This window comes from Styela clava, chromosome 7, assembly GCF_964204865.1.
Source record: "Styela clava chromosome 7, kaStyClav1.hap1.2, whole genome shotgun sequence".
NCBI lineage: Eukaryota > Metazoa > Chordata > Ascidiacea > Stolidobranchia > Styelidae > Styela > Styela clava.
Genome location: NC_135256.1, coordinates 22057403 through 22075396, shown reverse-complemented (window position 1 = coordinate 22075396; position 17994 = coordinate 22057403). Strand labels below are relative to the sequence as shown.

Below are 17994 nucleotides of genomic sequence, written 5' to 3'. Positions count from 1 at the left end.
CAAACTAACTTAAATCCGGATACAACCAAAAAATTGAACCATGGCAAATTATTGACTCTCAATGGCATAACAATATCATTAGGAAGTTTTTCTCAAAACTGCTAAAAATGACTTACGCAATTCGGTTATTAGCGTGACGATATTCAGAATAGCAGCACGTTATATCAAGCATTCATTTATTGCATGTCGTTAGTAGTTCTTGGGGAAAGTTGGGATACTTTTTTCCTTTACATCTTTTGAGCCCACTGCACATTCAGAGTTCAGACACACCCTGGTGCACAATGGGACAGTCTAATAAAATAGAATAATCGGCATCATCATCTAATTCTAAAGGACTATTGACACCAAAGTGGTTTAATGTTGCTAATGCGGAAAATTTGTTTTAGGAATTTTTTGGAAAAAGATATGCAATATTTTGGTTGAACATAGATTTCAAAGAGAATGGAGATATGAAAATATAATCAAATATGGAGATTTAATATCTTTGGAATCAATGTTCAACCAAAATATTTCATATATTTTTCCAAAAACTTCCTAAAACAAATTTTCCGCATTAGCAACATTAAACCACTTTGGTGTCAATCGTATCTGAAGAATCTGCCGTTGTACCATTGAGTAACTTGTTTCGAACTTACGTTCTCAACGATGACATTTCTTCGTTAAAATGGCCATAAACATCAAATACGAATTTTAAGTTCTGTTCATAAAGAACAAAAAATGAAAGGGGAAATTTATTCAATGACCAAACTGTTCACTGCGTCCAACAAAACCAACATTTATATATTAACAAGTAAAATGTCCAATTCCGTCTAAAGCAAATCATTTACGTTTTTGACTACACTCTGAAAAATCTTTTGGAATCTAGAATATATTCCATATTGAACAATGGGCCTAAGAATAACCTAATGTTACACAAAACATAACGCATCTCTATCAATTGCGCCCAGCTTGACATGTCCCACTAACCCCCGGTCCATTGTTCCCCATATACTTCACACAACTCCATGTCAAGATTAGGAAGGCACATCCACTCGCCAACGTTATGAATATTTTACAGTGAACGAAATAGTACCAGACAGTGGTTTGCCCTGTTTGAAAGATTAAAGGAAAAGAAAAGACTGAAATAAGGAAATTTTAGTTTCAAGCCCTAAACCCAATTTCATCTCATAGCTCTGCACGTACCAGTGCATGTATTTTGAGTTCTGTTTTGAACAGTGAACCAACATGCCATGCATGTCTCATTCCCATTATGTTTTAATAGCAAGTAGCGTCACAGAGACAGGCACACTATTTTTGTGGACTTCATGTTTTACTTCTAGCAGAAAATCGTGCATCGATACTTAGAGTGCAACAAGATAGTTTCGGAATCGCTTTGTTTGCATGAGTTTACTCAGCAATGCCTCTGTGAAATAGTCGAGGTTGCTCCCCCCCTCTAAAATTGCTTCGCGGACTCTAAGCAACCGCGGACCTCACTTTGGGAATCAATGCTATAGGCCACAGGGCGAAAGCTGAACCAAAATTTTTTAAAACTGGTAACGCAGCTATGGTCAGACTTGTTCCAAGCAAACCAATGTGTGTTGAAGCGTTAAAGCAGTATCCTCTCTCCTCTTGGTCATTTCGCCGTCCGCGACATGGGACTGTTGCTGTTGGAGTCATCAAGGAAACTACCAAAAAGTGCGCTAACGTGAAAGGAACCAAGGCAGCGGCAAAGGCCAAAAACCTAAAATTTTGAACAGCCCTCTATTTATGAGGCGTCTTTCCCGTGAATCCTCGACTAAATATTATAGAATTTGCAAATCCAGATACCCTTTAATTTTTCTCTGCAAATCATTGCCATACAAAATATTAAAAATGTTGTTTTTATCTTCTTGCCAACCTTTTAAAATTGTACGACCGTTTTTCAACTCTTTAGACTGTTTTTAGAGAGACACAAATACCACATGACTTACTTATTTCAATTTACGACCGAATTCTTTATCAGTTTTAACATGTTTCTACAATAGGGCGAACCCGAAACCCCCAATGGTAATTTGCTTTGATAAACTTGAGTATATATCAACCCAATATTAGAGTCGACTTTTGCGTTTCAAATTTAGATATCATATGACTGGTCTGCGAGTATCGCTGCTTGTCTGGTGAACTGAATCCTTTATTTTATAAAGTCTGCGAATCGTTCATGATTCCCGTACTGGCAAATCTTGGTTCACATCATCTGTAACCTTTGCTGCTGTTGCGGTGACGTTTCAGCTCAGCGATAACAAGTTATGTACAAATATATGAAAATGAAGAATTGCCTTCCTTCAAAATGAAGAACTTGCGGGAGGCAGTTACTAGCCTACTACAGTTATTTACTTGGCTGCTTGGGCGAACGAATAAATCTCACAATACTAGATTACCGATATACCTGTCAACAAGTCTTGGTGAGGCTTTTATCGTCGAAATTTTGGAACTTTAACCATATTCAATGGTTCATTCACAAACCGCAAGTTTTTGAATAATCATTAATTATTAGCTACAGTGTTTGATTGAGTGAATAAAAATCTTTTTCCAATATTTCACACATAATACGGTGCGGGTGGGACGTGTCGATATCACTTATGTTAAAACTCACTTAGTGGAAATTTCCATGGAAACAGATGCAAAGTTAGGCACTTGAAAAGATGGGAAACGAAAGCGCGGGATTCTACTAATATGGACTACTAAGGCATCGTTGTACCGACTGGATACCCGCCATCCAATTTCACATGCCAGCATCCTTCGAAACAAAAAAAAGAGGGAATGGTTAAACTTGAACATCACAGCACTCATGCCCGATTTCATTCATAAAGAATGCCATTCGAAGTTTATCTTGTTACGTAAACAATTTAAAACTGAAACCCTCCGCGATTCTAGTGAATTGTTGTTACACAAGTTAGATGCCGGAACGATCGACTTGGGTGTTTTTTTGCGTATGTTTGTGTGCAATACGGGTTAATTGGTATTTCTGTTTAAATCTTTTATTTTTAAAATTTTTCACTGTTTCAATCTTCTGTGTGTTCATTGTTGTTTAGTGCACGTTTCCGCGAAATAAATAAAAACTCGAATTCTCATCACAGAAAACCCATAGGGATCGCTTCATAGTTGATTTAAGATATGGGTTTCATAATCAAGCGGGAAAAAGGAAGCCAAGACGAATTAATCACATGGCGTACGACGGCCTCTCGTCAAGTTACCAGTCTATGTTGAGCATGGATAAGTTAGCCAGTTATTTCAGATGCATGGATTAGTACATAATGAATCCGAATATATATATATATGCCAGGTCGCATGCAAACTTTTACACAATTTAGTTTACACCTACCATATACCAAAATAATGTCAAACGACAATTGATTTTTTAATTTTTATTCAATATTGATAAGAATCAATGCAGAGGAATAAACAGACTACTGGGTTTTGGTAAATTTAAGATGCTTGGAACATTAGTCCAGAACCAGGTCATAATTATCGAGTGTGAACATAGATAAATTGAGCCTAACCAAGCTTAATTTATCTAAAATACACACCTGACTAAACATGACCTGATAAAAAAAATTCTATTTCAATTCTTTGAACTTAAAATAAACTGGCTGGTTACAAGGCAGCCATTCCAGATATAATTTCGATCAACTCCGTAGTGATGACAGCTTGTCTTGATCTATTGTAAAGCAGAGTCATCTTGTCGATAATTTCACCTGAAAAAGAATGAACAATGTGTTTGACCTAACCAGTAAGAGCTATGCTGAGGTAAGTAATATATAAGCTTCTAGGGTTAGTAATCCTCTGTGATTTAACATGCTGTTTTACAAAGAGCAGATTTCATCACTAAATACAACCCTACATATCAGACTATACTAGAATGTAATGAATGGACAACATCACTTTGTTATGACTGGCAATTAATAGTTTTATCATACTTTTAGTGCCTGCAAAATATATACTGGTATTTGGAGGTTCGACAGAAATCATAATGCAGTAAAATGCAAGTGTTTGAGCCACATTACAATATTTGACATAATGTGTGTGCTGCAGGGATTTAAGCCTTTTCAACTGAAACAGAAGTTCCTGTGGTTAAAATTTCTGTCATCTTTGGTTTGGAAGCAAGGCCCTCAGATTGCACTCGAATCTAATTTTTTAATCATAGAAGTATGTTGATTGAGTGTTGACCAAAACGCAAATCATGTTTGTAATATGTAACTTGATCTATCGTGATATTTGGGGCTCCCGAAGTATGCGAACCAAGATGGCGGACATCGGAATGTAATATGTGTACTAGGTTAGGGTTAGGCCATAATTTTAGGTATAAATACTACGGGAGGCTCTTGGCTAGTCTTCGAACTGATAATAGGACTAAAATAAGGAAAATTGGAAAAAAATTATCGACTAACCCTAACCTGTTACCCATGTTACGTTCCGATGTCCGCCATCTTGGTTCGCATAATTCGGGAGCACCTGATATTTTATCCAAGAATATACCAGGGTGGTCCAAACCCAGGCCCGGTAGCCCGCCGCTTTATTATCTGGGGCCCGCGTCACATTCGGAGAGTAATCAAAAAATCGCATTTCGTGTTGTTCCGTCATAAAATTAATCAGAAAAATCTCTTGGCATATTGTAATCACTAATGTCGCTGAATTAAATAGTGTTATGGCTAGCTGGAGAAACTAATGAAGTTAAATGTGCTTGGCAGTCTAAATTGTTATCTGGCTTTCTAACTTTTTGGTCGGGAATATATGCAAACAATATAGGCATCATAGAAAACTAATGCGGATTCTATTAGCCTAGAATGGCTATGCCTGATAACTATGTGTTTGCACAATAAAGGTGTTTGTTTTGTATTGCACTGTTTACCTATTCTTGGCACTATTTTGGCCCGCGAACAATGCAAAAATAATTTTGTGGCCCGCGGAGCCGACTACCTCGGACACCCTGGCATATACCAATGCCAAAATCACTATCAGTCTTTTATCCATATTTTAACAAATTCTTATAAATCAAAAAGGTATGAAATAACAATAGCATTCCAGCTTCCAAAGCTAAGCAAGAAGTCTAATGCCCGGCGCTCCAGAAGGGTGTGTACCAATATGGAGGAACTAATTTTGTTTGCCTACTTTACATCAAGTTGTGTAAAGGAACTGAAGCCTATAGGCAGGGGGTATATTCATATGGCTAACACATATAGTCCCCGAACTCGTAATAAGGAAAATTGGAATACTACACTGGACTACTACACACACTACAAGAGTACCCAATGCCCAGTAACAGTCACTCACTACAACACTTATATTGAAAAGAGAAAGAATAAGATAAAAAATAATCCACAATAACTTACCCGCATTCTTAGTTGCACCGTCCATGCAAACCATCCTGGCTCCTTGTTCACTAGCATAGTTTTCTTTCAGTGTATAATAGATTGTATTTACTAACTGAAATTCTTGGTAACTCTGAAGAACATCAGCATCCACCGAATCAAACACAGCCATAGTTGCTAAAATTGTACATGTACACAAATGAACATCATCAAACAGTACAAGTACACGATTAATATCCTTTTAAATTTTATCATTCTGTTAACTTTGCAAGTAAATTATGTCGAAGCGATATTCGTATCTCGAATAACCTCGTTTGTGCCTCTCATAGAAGTATGTATAAGGTACGGAATATATTGGAAATCATTATTTCGAAGCGCAAATTTTACCATTTGGCTGGAAAGCTATAAAATGATGTTTTCGAATATCATTAATCTGGATCGTTTCAAATCAATACAAAAGGCATCATTACCAACTAATCCGACTGGCCCTACAAAATTATAGTTCAGTCTCAGTAGCTTCATACAACGCAAGTTTGACTGGCAGGAGTCGTAACCAGCAATTCCTGATAAAAAGTCAAAACATGACAAAATTGTTTGCAATTTACCCATTCTACCAGTAAATGTCAAGTAGGAATCTTCATCGATCCACTACTGAAGCTACAAGGAATTATATGACTGTTTGTACAGAGTCTTGTTTGGAATGAAGGTCAACAATATCCCTTATAAGTACCGTAGTAGGAAATATTTGCTTGAACAAGAAATCATTTACAAACTTACGAGCTGCAGCAACTGCTTCTGATGAATAAATTGGCTGCTGAGTAATAATTTGAGACATTGCTGATCTAAGAAGATATTGAACTTTGTTAATATGGGTAAAGATTACCTTAAACAGATATAAAAAAGGCAGATGATCAACTGAGTGATTAGTTAAATTATATTGTACTAGATATATCAGCTAAAAAATTTTACAATATAAAATATATACATATAATATATGCAATGAACAAGTTACATTTACACAAACTTACTTGAAATAATTGTAGAAAACTTTCCCATGATCAAACTTGAAATCGCTGTCTAAAATTCCCTCAGCAATAGCACTTGCATCAGTAAAGTTAGGAGCAATTCTCCCCAACTCTTTGCATTCCATCAACATGTCTTTAGGATTTGTACTAAAAACATTCGCATATGGAAATCTTTAATTCAAAAGTCGACATTGACAGACATTTGAAATTGTACTAAAAACATTCGCATATGAAAATCTTTAATTCAAAAGTCGACAATGACAGACATTTGAAAGGGGTGTGTGTCCTAAGAATTGTTGTTCAATAAGGACATTTAGGGTCTCGTGTAGTTTCGTACCTCAAATATTTCTAGTGGGAGTAGCATAACGATTTTTGCACATATCAATCCTAACCCCCACCTGACTACGCCATCCAAAAATTACATAGTGACAGACATTTGAAAGGGGTGTGTGTCCTAAGAATTGTTGTTCAATAAGGACATTTAGGGTCTCGTGTAGTTTCGTACCTCAAATATTTCTAGTGGGAGTAGCATAACGATTTTTGCACATATCAATCCTAACCCCCACCTGACTACGCCATCCAAAAATTACATAGTGACAGACATTTGAAAGGGGTGTGTGTCCTAAGAATTGTTGTTCAATAAGGACATTTAGGGTCTCGTGTAGTTTCGTACCTCAAGTATTTCTAGTGGGAGTAGCATAACGATTTTTGCACATATCAATCCTAACCCCCACCTGACTACGCCATCCAAAAATTACATAGTGACGTATTTTTTGGATGACACAGTCAGGTTGTGGTTAGTTAGGATTGACATATGCATAAATTGTTATGCTACTCCCACTAAAAGCAGTTGAGGTACGAAACTACACTAGACCCGCCACCCGGCATTTAATTGTACTGGATGCCAATCGGTATCATAGACCCATCCTTATTGCAATCCTGAAGAAGTGTGGGGATGCCTTTTTCAAGTCCTGAACAGCATGACACAAACATACCATATTTCTCTGATTATTTTTAAGATCAAAATTTGAGTGAAGTTCAACAAATATCAAAAGTTTAACTTACACTTGAAGGATGAGTTTTGATTTATCTCCTATTGTCACAACTTTTGTTTCGACTTCATCTGGCAGCTCTTCGACGTAACTGTTCATGGCTCGAACGATGTTTGCATGAAGAGGTCCACACAGACCACGATCGGAGGTGCAGGCTATCATCAATTGCTTAGGTGATGTATTTTCAGTGGGAATTTCAGTCTTATTGAATACAGCTAGAAAAGAGCAACATTCAATTTAACATTATTAATTTACTCAATAACTGATATTGTTATTCATGGTCCAACTGAGGCCGAACATGACAAACGAATATCGCACTTCATAGAGGTGGCACGAAAAGAAGGTCTGATGTTAAATTTACAAAAATGTGTAGTCAAAACAAACAAAATCTCATTTTTCGGAAGAATCTACCGGTAAGAGTTTTGAAGTAATAGAAGAAAAATAGGTACCCTATGTTTTAGATAATGGTGCTAAAAATTTAAAATGATCAGGGACTAAATCACTATAATAGGCTATCAGTCACGAGGGCAAAAATGAACAAAATCTCCTAACTAGTTACGATATAGCATTCAAGGATATAATTACTCCCAAAATTTTTAAATGTCAAAGTATGGATATAATTTGAAACTCATTGCAGTTAATTAGACCATGCACATGCAGTCTTATTAATTAAGAAACGCTGGAAAGTTGAAAAAGAAGTACTTTACCCAGTGCTCCAGTTCCATATACTCTTGCTGGTCGTAACGCCTTTTCTGCCTGAGCATATTTGGCAGCTGAAATCATCTTCATTGTCTTTGTGATTTTCTGGATGTTTTTGATAGATTTCAGACGAAGAGCCACTGAATAATAAGAAAATATCATTTACAAATTGTGATATTTGTATTAGTTTTCTTCAAATTACGATGAACCCCAAAAAACACTAGAAATCCATCTGTTCAAAAAACCTCCAAATCTGTTGCAAATTGTAATTAGGGATGCTGCATATTAGTAAATGTCAAGTCTAAAATTCACTTGACATTAGCATATCACTTGGCCAAAATAGTCCACAATAATACATATTCCGAAGTTTACCAAACTGAATTTGGCTCAACAAAAAAAAGATTTATATGAATACCAGTCCAGGATAGTAAAGACATCACTTACATTCTTTCAACTTTCCAGAAGAATGGCGGACTTGTGCTCTGAAAATATACAAGAGTTAGTCAAGTAAGTAAATGGTCTAAAAGTAGGGACGAACTAAAAACATGCACTTAAAAATTAGGCACTTCAGAAAAAAGGGAGGTAAATGGGTGTAGTAACACTCTAAAAAGATAATGATTTTCACAAGGTACAATGAGTAAACCCAGTATTGAGGTTTAAAAACGTTGTATCAGAAAGAGTCGCATGCCCCTGACCAACTTACATATGCTAGTCACTTCAAAAAAGTTATGACGACAATTTTCCATCATTTTGAAATTCCTGATCGGTCGGTCATTATGTTTTTAGAAGTTACTACACTCATTTTCCCCTTTTTCCGAGTGCCTAATTAGCAAGTGCCTACTTTCAGACCTTCCTATTAAAGTAGGTAGGGTAGTTGATGGTGTGAATTATGAGCATGGCCAAATGCACAGGCAGACAGATGTTCTATTCCAATCACAGAATCACCAGTTCAATAATTGATATGTTACTGTTTTATAAGCATGAGTAGGCTATACATTTGGACAGGCAGAAAAGGGGATCATTCCAATGACAATGCTGTATTCCAATTAACAGGTTGAAAATTTCAAAATTAAAAAATGAAGACACAATTTTATATTCATTACCGGTACCATGTTTAGAATATTGCAGTGGTGGACGATTCGGAAATCATCCGTCCCAGAAATACGATTCCTAACATTTAATCTACAAGTTTTGAAAAATGCCTACCCTTGCGGAGAAAATATTACGGTCCTTGAAACGGCAAACATCTTTCTTAATTCTTTAGCAACCAGCCAGAAAACGAAAAGCGAGCCCGCGACCTGGAAGAGAAAACCAACGACGACAAGTCTTTGCACAAGTCGGCCGGTAATCGACGTCAGAGGTCATGACATTATGTGGCGGTGCAACTATCTTTTGTGGCACATATTCGATGCCGGCATTTTATCAAAAATATTCATTCCAATAATTCAAACGGTAGGCTGAGCAGAAGTGATATATACTATCCGTGGCATTGCTGTATTTTTCACTATCTATTGGTCCAAGTTTTTTCATATTTAGGAACTAAATTAATAATGCTGAGAGGAGCCAGCTGTAACAATTGATTTCCTGACATCCTACACTTATATGGGTGACATATATCTTTTTTTATTGCTCATAGCAAAATATTTACCTCCTAAATTTGGGAACAATTCTTTAAATTGAAAAGCTGGAGAGCATACTGGCTGTATTACAATCACATATCAGACGCTCAAGCACCTTTTTATATAGATGTGGGATTTTCATATTCTATTTATAATATATTTCATTTTAAAGCATAACTCATATTTATTTGTAATCTCTAACTCGCGAAAACACTCTCAGAGTTGGCATTAGGAAATTTGCCATGGTGAAGTATAAAAAGAGTTCTTTTAGGCCAGTATCTCTACGTGTTCTCTACAATAGCCTTTTCGACAATGATGGCTTGATTTCGCGGCCTTGTAATACTACAACTAGGCTACATTCCAAAATATTGGTGCCTTACTTGTAGTCTATAGTCGCTCGTGTATTGTATTATTTGTGGTCATTCTGGTATTACATCGATGTCCTCGCAAGGAGACGCCGCGAAGTTTACAGGAAAATTTATCGCCAAACTTCTTCCAAAGGGTTTCAAGGAATCTTCCAGTACCAAAGTACTGACTAAAGACCCGTCTGTGGAAGTCTGTGCAGAACTTCTGCGAGTTTTTGCCGTGGAAGCTTGTACTCGCGTGGCTAACCAGGCACATAAAGAAGGGTCTCAAACTTGTAATGTAGAACATGTTGAGAAAGTACTACCTCAGCTTTTATTGGACTTCTAAACAGAAGACTCGTTCGAACCTGTGTCGGAATTGTATGATATAAAGTATGAGTAATTCAGTTGTTGTTCTTCAAAATGGATATTGCAAGCCACAAAAAGATGGAAAAGGGTTTTCTGCAGATTGCAGCATAACCTTGATAAAGTCAAAAGAAGCTGGCAATATTTTGGTTGATACTGGTGGACCTTGGAACAAAGATAAATTAATAAGTCTGCTTGAGGAACAGAACCTAAATGTGAAAGACATTACAACATTAGTCTGCACTCATGGACATTCTGATCATGTGGGAAATCTCAACTTATTTTCATGTAAAACTATTGTAAGTCGTGATATTTCTGTAGGCGATTTGTATGAAAACTTCAGTTTCGAATCGCAAAAATCGTATAAGCTTTCAGATGATATTGACATCATTCCAACTCCAGGACACACACATAGTGATGTTTCAGTTGTTGTGAGAAACACGGATCATGGTACCATTGTTGTGGCAGGAGATTTATTCGAAAGTGAAGAAGATCAATATGATGGAAGTTTGTGGAAGGACAATAGTGAAAACCCCCAACTACAAGCTGAACACCGTCAAAAAGTTCTAGAGATTGCCAATCATATTGTCCCTGGGCATGGGCCCATGTTTGCTGTTAAAAAATCATGAATGCGGCACTTTGATGATTTTTATGCAAGTCTGCAACAAGTCTGTTTTCTTGAAAAATGAATTCATGAATCTCAATAAACTTGTTATCAAACAACCTTTCCATAAGCGGTATGAATTTAATTGGCTTGAAAGTACAACGGACACGAGTACACTTCTGCAGAACACAGTTTCCAAATTTTGACTAGTCTCCCCCCCAAGGGCAAAAGTTGACTTTTCTCGACTTAAAATGAACAAGTATTCCAATCAGAACGTGCACAACCAAAACATTTAGAGAGTGTAGAGACTCCATAGTCAGTCAGACTCCATAGTCAGTCGGACACTTTTGAAAGCATGTATTAGTGACTAGGGACACTGTAAACTTCAAGGTGAAGAATCTCGCATTGATATGACAGCCCTACTGGGTCTTACAGCGCCCCACACCATTTCCCCATATTTTGATACATTCAGTAAACACACAAAGCAGCATTTACAAAGATATGTTTTTTAATAACAATATATTTGTTACATTAGATTCTAAAATCATATGAAACGGGACAAGATTTAAAGCAGCCAGTAAAAGAATATACAAAAAAATAATATAGAGCACCAGTAAAACCTAAATGAAAACAGGATAGTTGTTCACTTCGCACTTCTATGATGTGACAGTTCATGATGGGAATTATTCAACCAGAAATGAATCTTAAGTCGACTGAGAGGTTCAGATCAACCATACTATTTTTGACCAATTATTAGTTACCAATAGATTTTCCGAAGCCAAAATACAAACATTTTTTAAACCTTATAAACAAGAAGAAAAAGTTTGACGTTAATAGATGTACATTTATAAATGGACAAATTCAAGTGCACAGATGTAACGAAATTTGGCCAGGGAATCCCAAATTTTATTGCTGTGGACCTATTTGAGAGTAGTTCTTGGCAGAACTGTGAAGTCGGGGCAAACTTCATATAAGGCTGAAAACAATTTTGACTCAAAAATTTTGGTAACATAATGCTACACCTTTACGCTTTTTGATTTCTGTTTTGAATCTTCATTTCTTTCATCATCAATGAAAGTCTCAAGGAATTCATAATTTAGACCAAAATGAAAACATACAAATTCTGACCTCACGACCCACAGTAATGCGTTTATGATATTAGGCTACGAATTAAAGTGTTATTGTACTCAGTTAGTATGAAGGCAGATTATAATTCACACCCGTTAATTACTACTTGAGTAGGTGACACGGTCTAACGATTGCTATATCAGTAACATTCTAGCTTTCACAATAGATAAAATCGCTATAATTAATTAAATATATGTCGGGAGAAGGAACAGGTTTTTTGCAGGTAAGGTGGTTTGAGATATAATTCATAAATTGCAATGAAAATAAAATTAACTTTACTAAATTAAACTACAGAAAGTGTGGTCAGAAGACCATACCTAAAATATGATTTAATAAAAAAAAAATTATTGACAGATTTACAGATTCGTGCAGTTTGATATGTGAGCAGATTATAGGGATGTCCAGTTCTGATGAAAGTTCATAACATACTTTTTAACAAAAATTTGGTTCATAAAATTACACAAATCATGATAGACGCTTTTAGTTGTAAAGCAGTAACCATGATTAACAATTTCTTTAAAATATTTTTTTTGTTTTAAAACATCTTCAATTTTAAACTCAAACTCTTCAACTTCAAACTCTTAACATGGTGTATGCTGATTTCAGCATAAAACTGTTATCCAAACTATTCTACTCCATGGAAACATGCCCCTATCTTTTATTTAAAAATATATAACTATTTGTGATTCGATGCCTCTGGACATCCCTATTAATGATAGGTGGCCACTGTACCAGCATCGACCCAGTGCTGATCACACAAGGGCAAATAATCCGTTGATCTTTTTGGTGATGATCTTCAAATAATCTTCTGTATCACCTTTTCGACAGCACTTAGCAACATCAAGATTTCATCCTGCAACATAACATTTTAATGTTACCATTTTGTTGTTAAAAATGACAGCTGATGCCGAAACAAGATAGCAATATGCAAATATATAGACACAAGATCAACTGACTAATATAGCGAATGCAATCATTGCATTGTCAGCGAAATTCCATACAAACGTTAAAGGAAGTGTACTAAATGGACTAAGAATGCGTGTCTGTTAACTATGACTATAAAATTCATCTAAATTAGAGAAGAAATGAAATCAACCGCTTTCTAGCAACTTTCACTAAACCCCAACAACAATTTAGTTAAACAATCCACTTCATGTCCGATAAATAAATGCACAATCATCGGCTCTCGAAAAGTGTGTGTACCAATATGAATGTAACAATTTTTTCCACCTACTTTACATCAAGTTGTGTAAAGGGACTTAAACCTATGGGCAGGGGTATATTCACGTGGCTAACACAGACAGTCCCTGAACTTGTAATAAAACTAAAATAAGGAAAATCAGAATGAAAGTATGGACTAACCCTAACCTGGGACACATACTACGGGAGTACCCAATAATCAATTGAAACACCTTGGATGAATGCAATTGACATACATTCAATTCACATTCTGGAACAGTTTTCACATTCACAACAATAGGACATTATTGGGAACCATGACGGAAGAGACAAGTAGTTTACCTGTTGCCTCCTTGACCGACTGCTATGATGCCTCGTTATTACTCTCTTTCGGAATCCACACTGTAGGCCCAGATTGATCATTTATAACTTCTTTTATTATAGAATATAAATGATCTATGCTCTCTCCTTGTACAACGGCTGTAAACAGAGAAAATATGAATTAATGTTACATATTATAAATCATATATTATTGGTGTACCTGATATGTACATATTTCCCTAAATTAAACAGTTTCATTTGAAAATGTTAGCAATTGAAGGTACAGTGGAGCCAGACCGCTCCTCATTTAATTCATGAAACTATGAAAAATAGGGAATCAACCATTGTCAATCTCCACCTTCCTGAACTTCCTTATACGAACTCGTTCAATGCACATTGCCCATGTGTTCATTGTTGATCGTGACCAATTTAAGAGTGTATTTAGGCATACTAGATTAGTTGGTTTAGGCCAGGGGTAGGCAATCTTTAGTACACAAGGCCAGATACAAATAACTGAACGAAACCGAGGGCCGCACTTCTACTTAAGATAGTCTTCCTAGAGTTGCAGGCACAAAAATTTTGGTTATTGATCTCATGATAACCTCATGACACCAGTCAAAAATTTGTACTTCTATGCTGGCCACTCGTTGCACACACCTGGTTTAGGCCATCTCTGTTATTCACCAAGCAATAAGTAGTATTATAGTAAACAGTCACCAAAAGAAATATAAGAATATTGTATTAGTAATATTACCTGTAAAAAATTCTCCGAATTCTTGTTCACATTTAACTGCTCTTTCATAAATTTTCTTGGCTTGTTCTTCAACCAATCGTTTATTTAATTCCCTGAAATTTGAACAAAAAATCTTAATTTGATGAGCATATCAGGTTTACAGCAACCTGTTTCAATATTCATATAAATTAATATCATGGGCATCAAGTGAAGAGCAGTATATTATACATTAAAAAGATTCCACATTTCTTAATATTATTAGCTATGTGGGCACAATGTGGTATAGTGGCATCACAGGTTTTAACTCCCTAATTCAAATCCTATGCCCAGTCCCACCCAGGGTGTGATAAGTTGGGTGGGTAAGCAATTCTGAACTCTGACCCTACCAAATATAGCAGCTACCTACATATCATTAGATTTCGGAAGAAGCTTGCACAAAACAAAGCGGATGGCATGGACGAGTATCATATATAAAAAAGCAGGAGTGTGTGCGAATAACGATACATCCACACATTGCCATATTTGACAAATACAAAAATTGAAATATAAAAAAATATATAATACAAGAGTTCAGCTGTTTGCATACCCTTCAACATATTTATCATTTACACAAATAAATCAAACTATTGTTTGTCATCCTACGCTTTTCACTATAAAAGTTTTTTCAGAGAATTGTGTTTCTGTGATTCAAAATAAAAATAAATTTTATATATTGCACTTACATTAACCATTGTACGGATTTAGGTTTGATAAAAATGGCAATCGGCCATAGACCTGAAACTTGCAGTCTTTTGATGGCGCTTCCTGATACATCGAGTATGCAGTGCTTTTTCTAAATTAAACAAGAAATTAAAGTTAAAATAAGTTTTGACAGTTTGACACCGAATTTGTCAACTGTAAATCATCTGTACAAATGACATTCCAAATGAAAGATAAAAGCGATGATACGGAATTCTAAAGTTGAGATAATTATCATGAGTATCAAAATAAAAACACAAGAAGATTAGCATTTCTGTGAAGATTATTTTTGTAACAGCAAATGTGGTATTGTGGTATTTCACCAAATGTGGCAAATGTGGTATTTCACCAAATGTGGTGAAATAATTAGGTATTGAAATTTGGATCTTGTACAAAGCATTTCGCTTTTTATGGAAGTTCCTGACACCTTAAAAAAGTAGACCATTTGATATCTTGAAAATCATTTTCTCGCTATCTAAAATTCGAATTCTGCTTAAACCGAATTGATTGGAAACCAATAAAGGAATGTTGTTTATATGTTAGTGGTGTGTTGAGAGAATCGTGAAAATCGATTTAAAATGATCCGAATCAAACAATTCTACCTTTTCGGCAACATCTTTCACAGACTGAACGCTTGTACCATAAAGATTTTCATTATATTGACCGGCTTCAATAAACAGGTGGTTTTGAATATCTTTTTCCATTTGTTCTCGAGAAGTAACAAAATGATAATCCTGTCCATTGTTTTCATGTTCTCTTCGCTCTCTCGTTGTATCTGAAAAATTGAATAACTGGCATGTATATAATGAATTTTTCAAAAAAAAATTTTCATATGTATAGAGCTCGTAATGGGTCAGAATGAGAATTGAATTTCCAAAACAAAACAAAAAAATTCCAATGAATAAAAATTTAACAACAAAAAAATTTTACTTAAAATTTTGGAAAAGTTGGTGTACATATTTTTGTCACTCACTCAGAGTAAGTCAGATGAATGGAATCGTTGCAGAACTCAAAAAGTGTGATATAGACATGAGTCAAAAATCAACTGCATTCAAGTATTTCAATCAAATTAGCCATTGTCATCCATAAAAGATATAAACTTGTGAGTTCAGCTGTTTGCTTACAATAGTCTTCATTATATTCAATTCAAGTCTATGGAGATGGCATTATTTTCACCTCCTCAGTGAGTGCTTGTGAACACACTTTTTTGAAAATCGGTACATAAGAACGATGTAACACAGTTCTAATACTCACGAGGTACGCAGCTTCCAAATTTTTCTGCATTCTCAGCAATGAGGTCATCATTTATTCTGTCTTTGAACGGACCAAGTATTACAACAGGCCTTGTGTATTTTACTGAAAATAAGATTTTATATAAAAAATGAGTAAAATGGAATTTTTGATGGGAGAAATAACATATTAAATTAATGAATTGAATGAATTACTGACATTTTCACGCCCACAAAATATTATATACAGATTATTTGGTACTCTCGTAGTGTGTGTACCAGGTTAGGATTATACTTTGATTTTATTCCGATTTTCCTTATTTTAGTTCTATTACGAGTTCGGGGACTGTTTGGGTTTGCCAAGTGAATACACCTCCTGCAAATAGGCTTCAGTCTCTTTACACAACTTGATGTAAAGTAGGCGAACAAAATTAGTTACCTCCATATTGGTACACAAACTTCTGGAGCACCAATTATGTTATACCATATGTTTAAATGTTTCTAACAAAAAGAGCTACCACAATCCTTTATTTCATTTTTGAACCAGTTTACTAAAACATATTCATAGATATAGTTTCAGACAAAAAGCCAATGGAGAAAAATATTGCAAATGGATGAAAATTCAAACAACGGTCAATACAAAAGCAGAATAATGTAATAAAAAATCGATTAAAATAACTCACATTCTTTCTGCACCACTGTTTCATAGGACAATATATTTTCTTCTTCTGAAAAACAAATAAAGAAATGTAATATTTGCTCTCAAAATAATAATATTTTATGGAGCCACACAATAATAAAATTCCATGCTTTCCCATTTTATAAACAAACAGTATAAAAGTTATTACTGAATTGAATAAATAATGGAAGTTGCAACCAGGTTGAGTTCATATTAAAGGTACTCACACACAACCATTTGTGAGTTGTAACAATTATATTAGGCATGTGCAACAAATCTCCCGATTTGAGGTTTGAGATGTCGAGTCTTGCCAACAATTTCAAGATTGATACAGTGCAACATTGAAAAGAAATATCAACGATATAGATGATTGACAATTACAATCAGTGGTGGGATTCAATTTTTTTGTCAGCCGGTTCCACAAAAAAAATCATATTTTTCACGCGGTTCTGTTACAAAAAGTCATTGAGAGTAACCAGTAATGCTAACCTGTTCACTGATCTCATAAAATTCTGTGAGACGGTTCTATGGAACCGGTGCGAACCGGCTGAATCCCACCACTGATTACAATGTATTATGAAAAAGTATATTTGAATGTGAGCATTGGGTAACATATTCTGTAGAGAACTCTTAGAAGTTAATTGGTATTCAATAGGTTTATATTAAAAAAGACAGAGAAGTTAAGGAGGCAATTTGATGAAGCCATTTCAGCAGATACTGCTGGGTTCGAATACTAAATTTTTTTGAACTGAATTATTTTTAAGATCAATAATTTGGAATGTTGAGTGAAATAATTCGGTTCAAAGATTTGTTATGTTTCCTGGCTGCAATATAGTTTGTGGAAAAGTTCTCAACTTACTCAAACTAGTTTCACTGTCACTTGGATGATTCTGAACGAGGTGATCTGAAAATAAATTGCAAAATATAGGGTTTCATAACTAAAGCATTCCA

At 35.3% G+C, this 17994-nt stretch overlaps 3 protein-coding genes across 4 annotated transcripts in view; 1 reads left to right on the top strand and 2 right to left on the bottom strand.

Annotated features, from left to right (window-relative positions):
* Positions 1-3368: 3368 nt before the first annotated feature.
* LOC120328858 (ATP synthase F(1) complex subunit gamma, mitochondrial-like) lies at positions 3369-9461 on the bottom strand. Its single transcript, XM_039395408.2, has 8 exons — positions 9310-9461; positions 8548-8585; positions 8112-8243; positions 7418-7619; positions 6356-6499; positions 6105-6169; positions 5349-5504; positions 3369-3713 (listed from the first exon to the last, which is right to left on the bottom strand). Exons 1-8 carry the CDS (start codon positions 9348-9350, stop codon positions 3613-3615), a joined length of 879 nt encoding a protein of 292 aa, XP_039251342.1. The 5' UTR covers positions 9351-9461; the 3' UTR covers positions 3369-3612.
* Positions 9462-9802: 341 nt separating this feature from the next.
* On the top strand, positions 9803-11820 carry LOC120328130 (metallo-beta-lactamase domain-containing protein 1-like). The gene has a single exon (XM_039394536.2). The coding sequence runs from the start codon at positions 10462-10464 to the stop codon at positions 11059-11061; it is 600 nt and encodes a 199-aa protein (XP_039250470.2). The 5' UTR covers positions 9803-10461; the 3' UTR covers positions 11062-11820.
* The window catches only part of LOC120328349 (disks large homolog 4-like), a 48999-nt gene continuing 42531 nt past the window's right edge, over positions 11527-17994 (bottom strand). For both annotated transcript variants that reach the window (XM_039394810.2, XM_039394811.2), the window contains 8 exons: positions 17903-17947; positions 17048-17092; positions 16390-16491; positions 15738-15910; positions 15120-15229; positions 14419-14510; positions 13686-13823; positions 11527-13017 (listed from right to left, as the gene is read on the bottom strand). In XM_039394810.2, the coding sequence (XP_039250744.2) occupies positions 13708-13823; positions 14419-14510; positions 15120-15229; positions 15738-15910; positions 16390-16491; positions 17048-17092; positions 17903-17947 (683 nt within the window). In that variant the 3' untranslated portion in view covers positions 11527-13017; positions 13686-13707. The remainder of the gene's footprint in view (positions 13018-13685; positions 13824-14418; positions 14511-15119; positions 15230-15737; positions 15911-16389; positions 16492-17047; positions 17093-17902; positions 17948-17994) is intronic.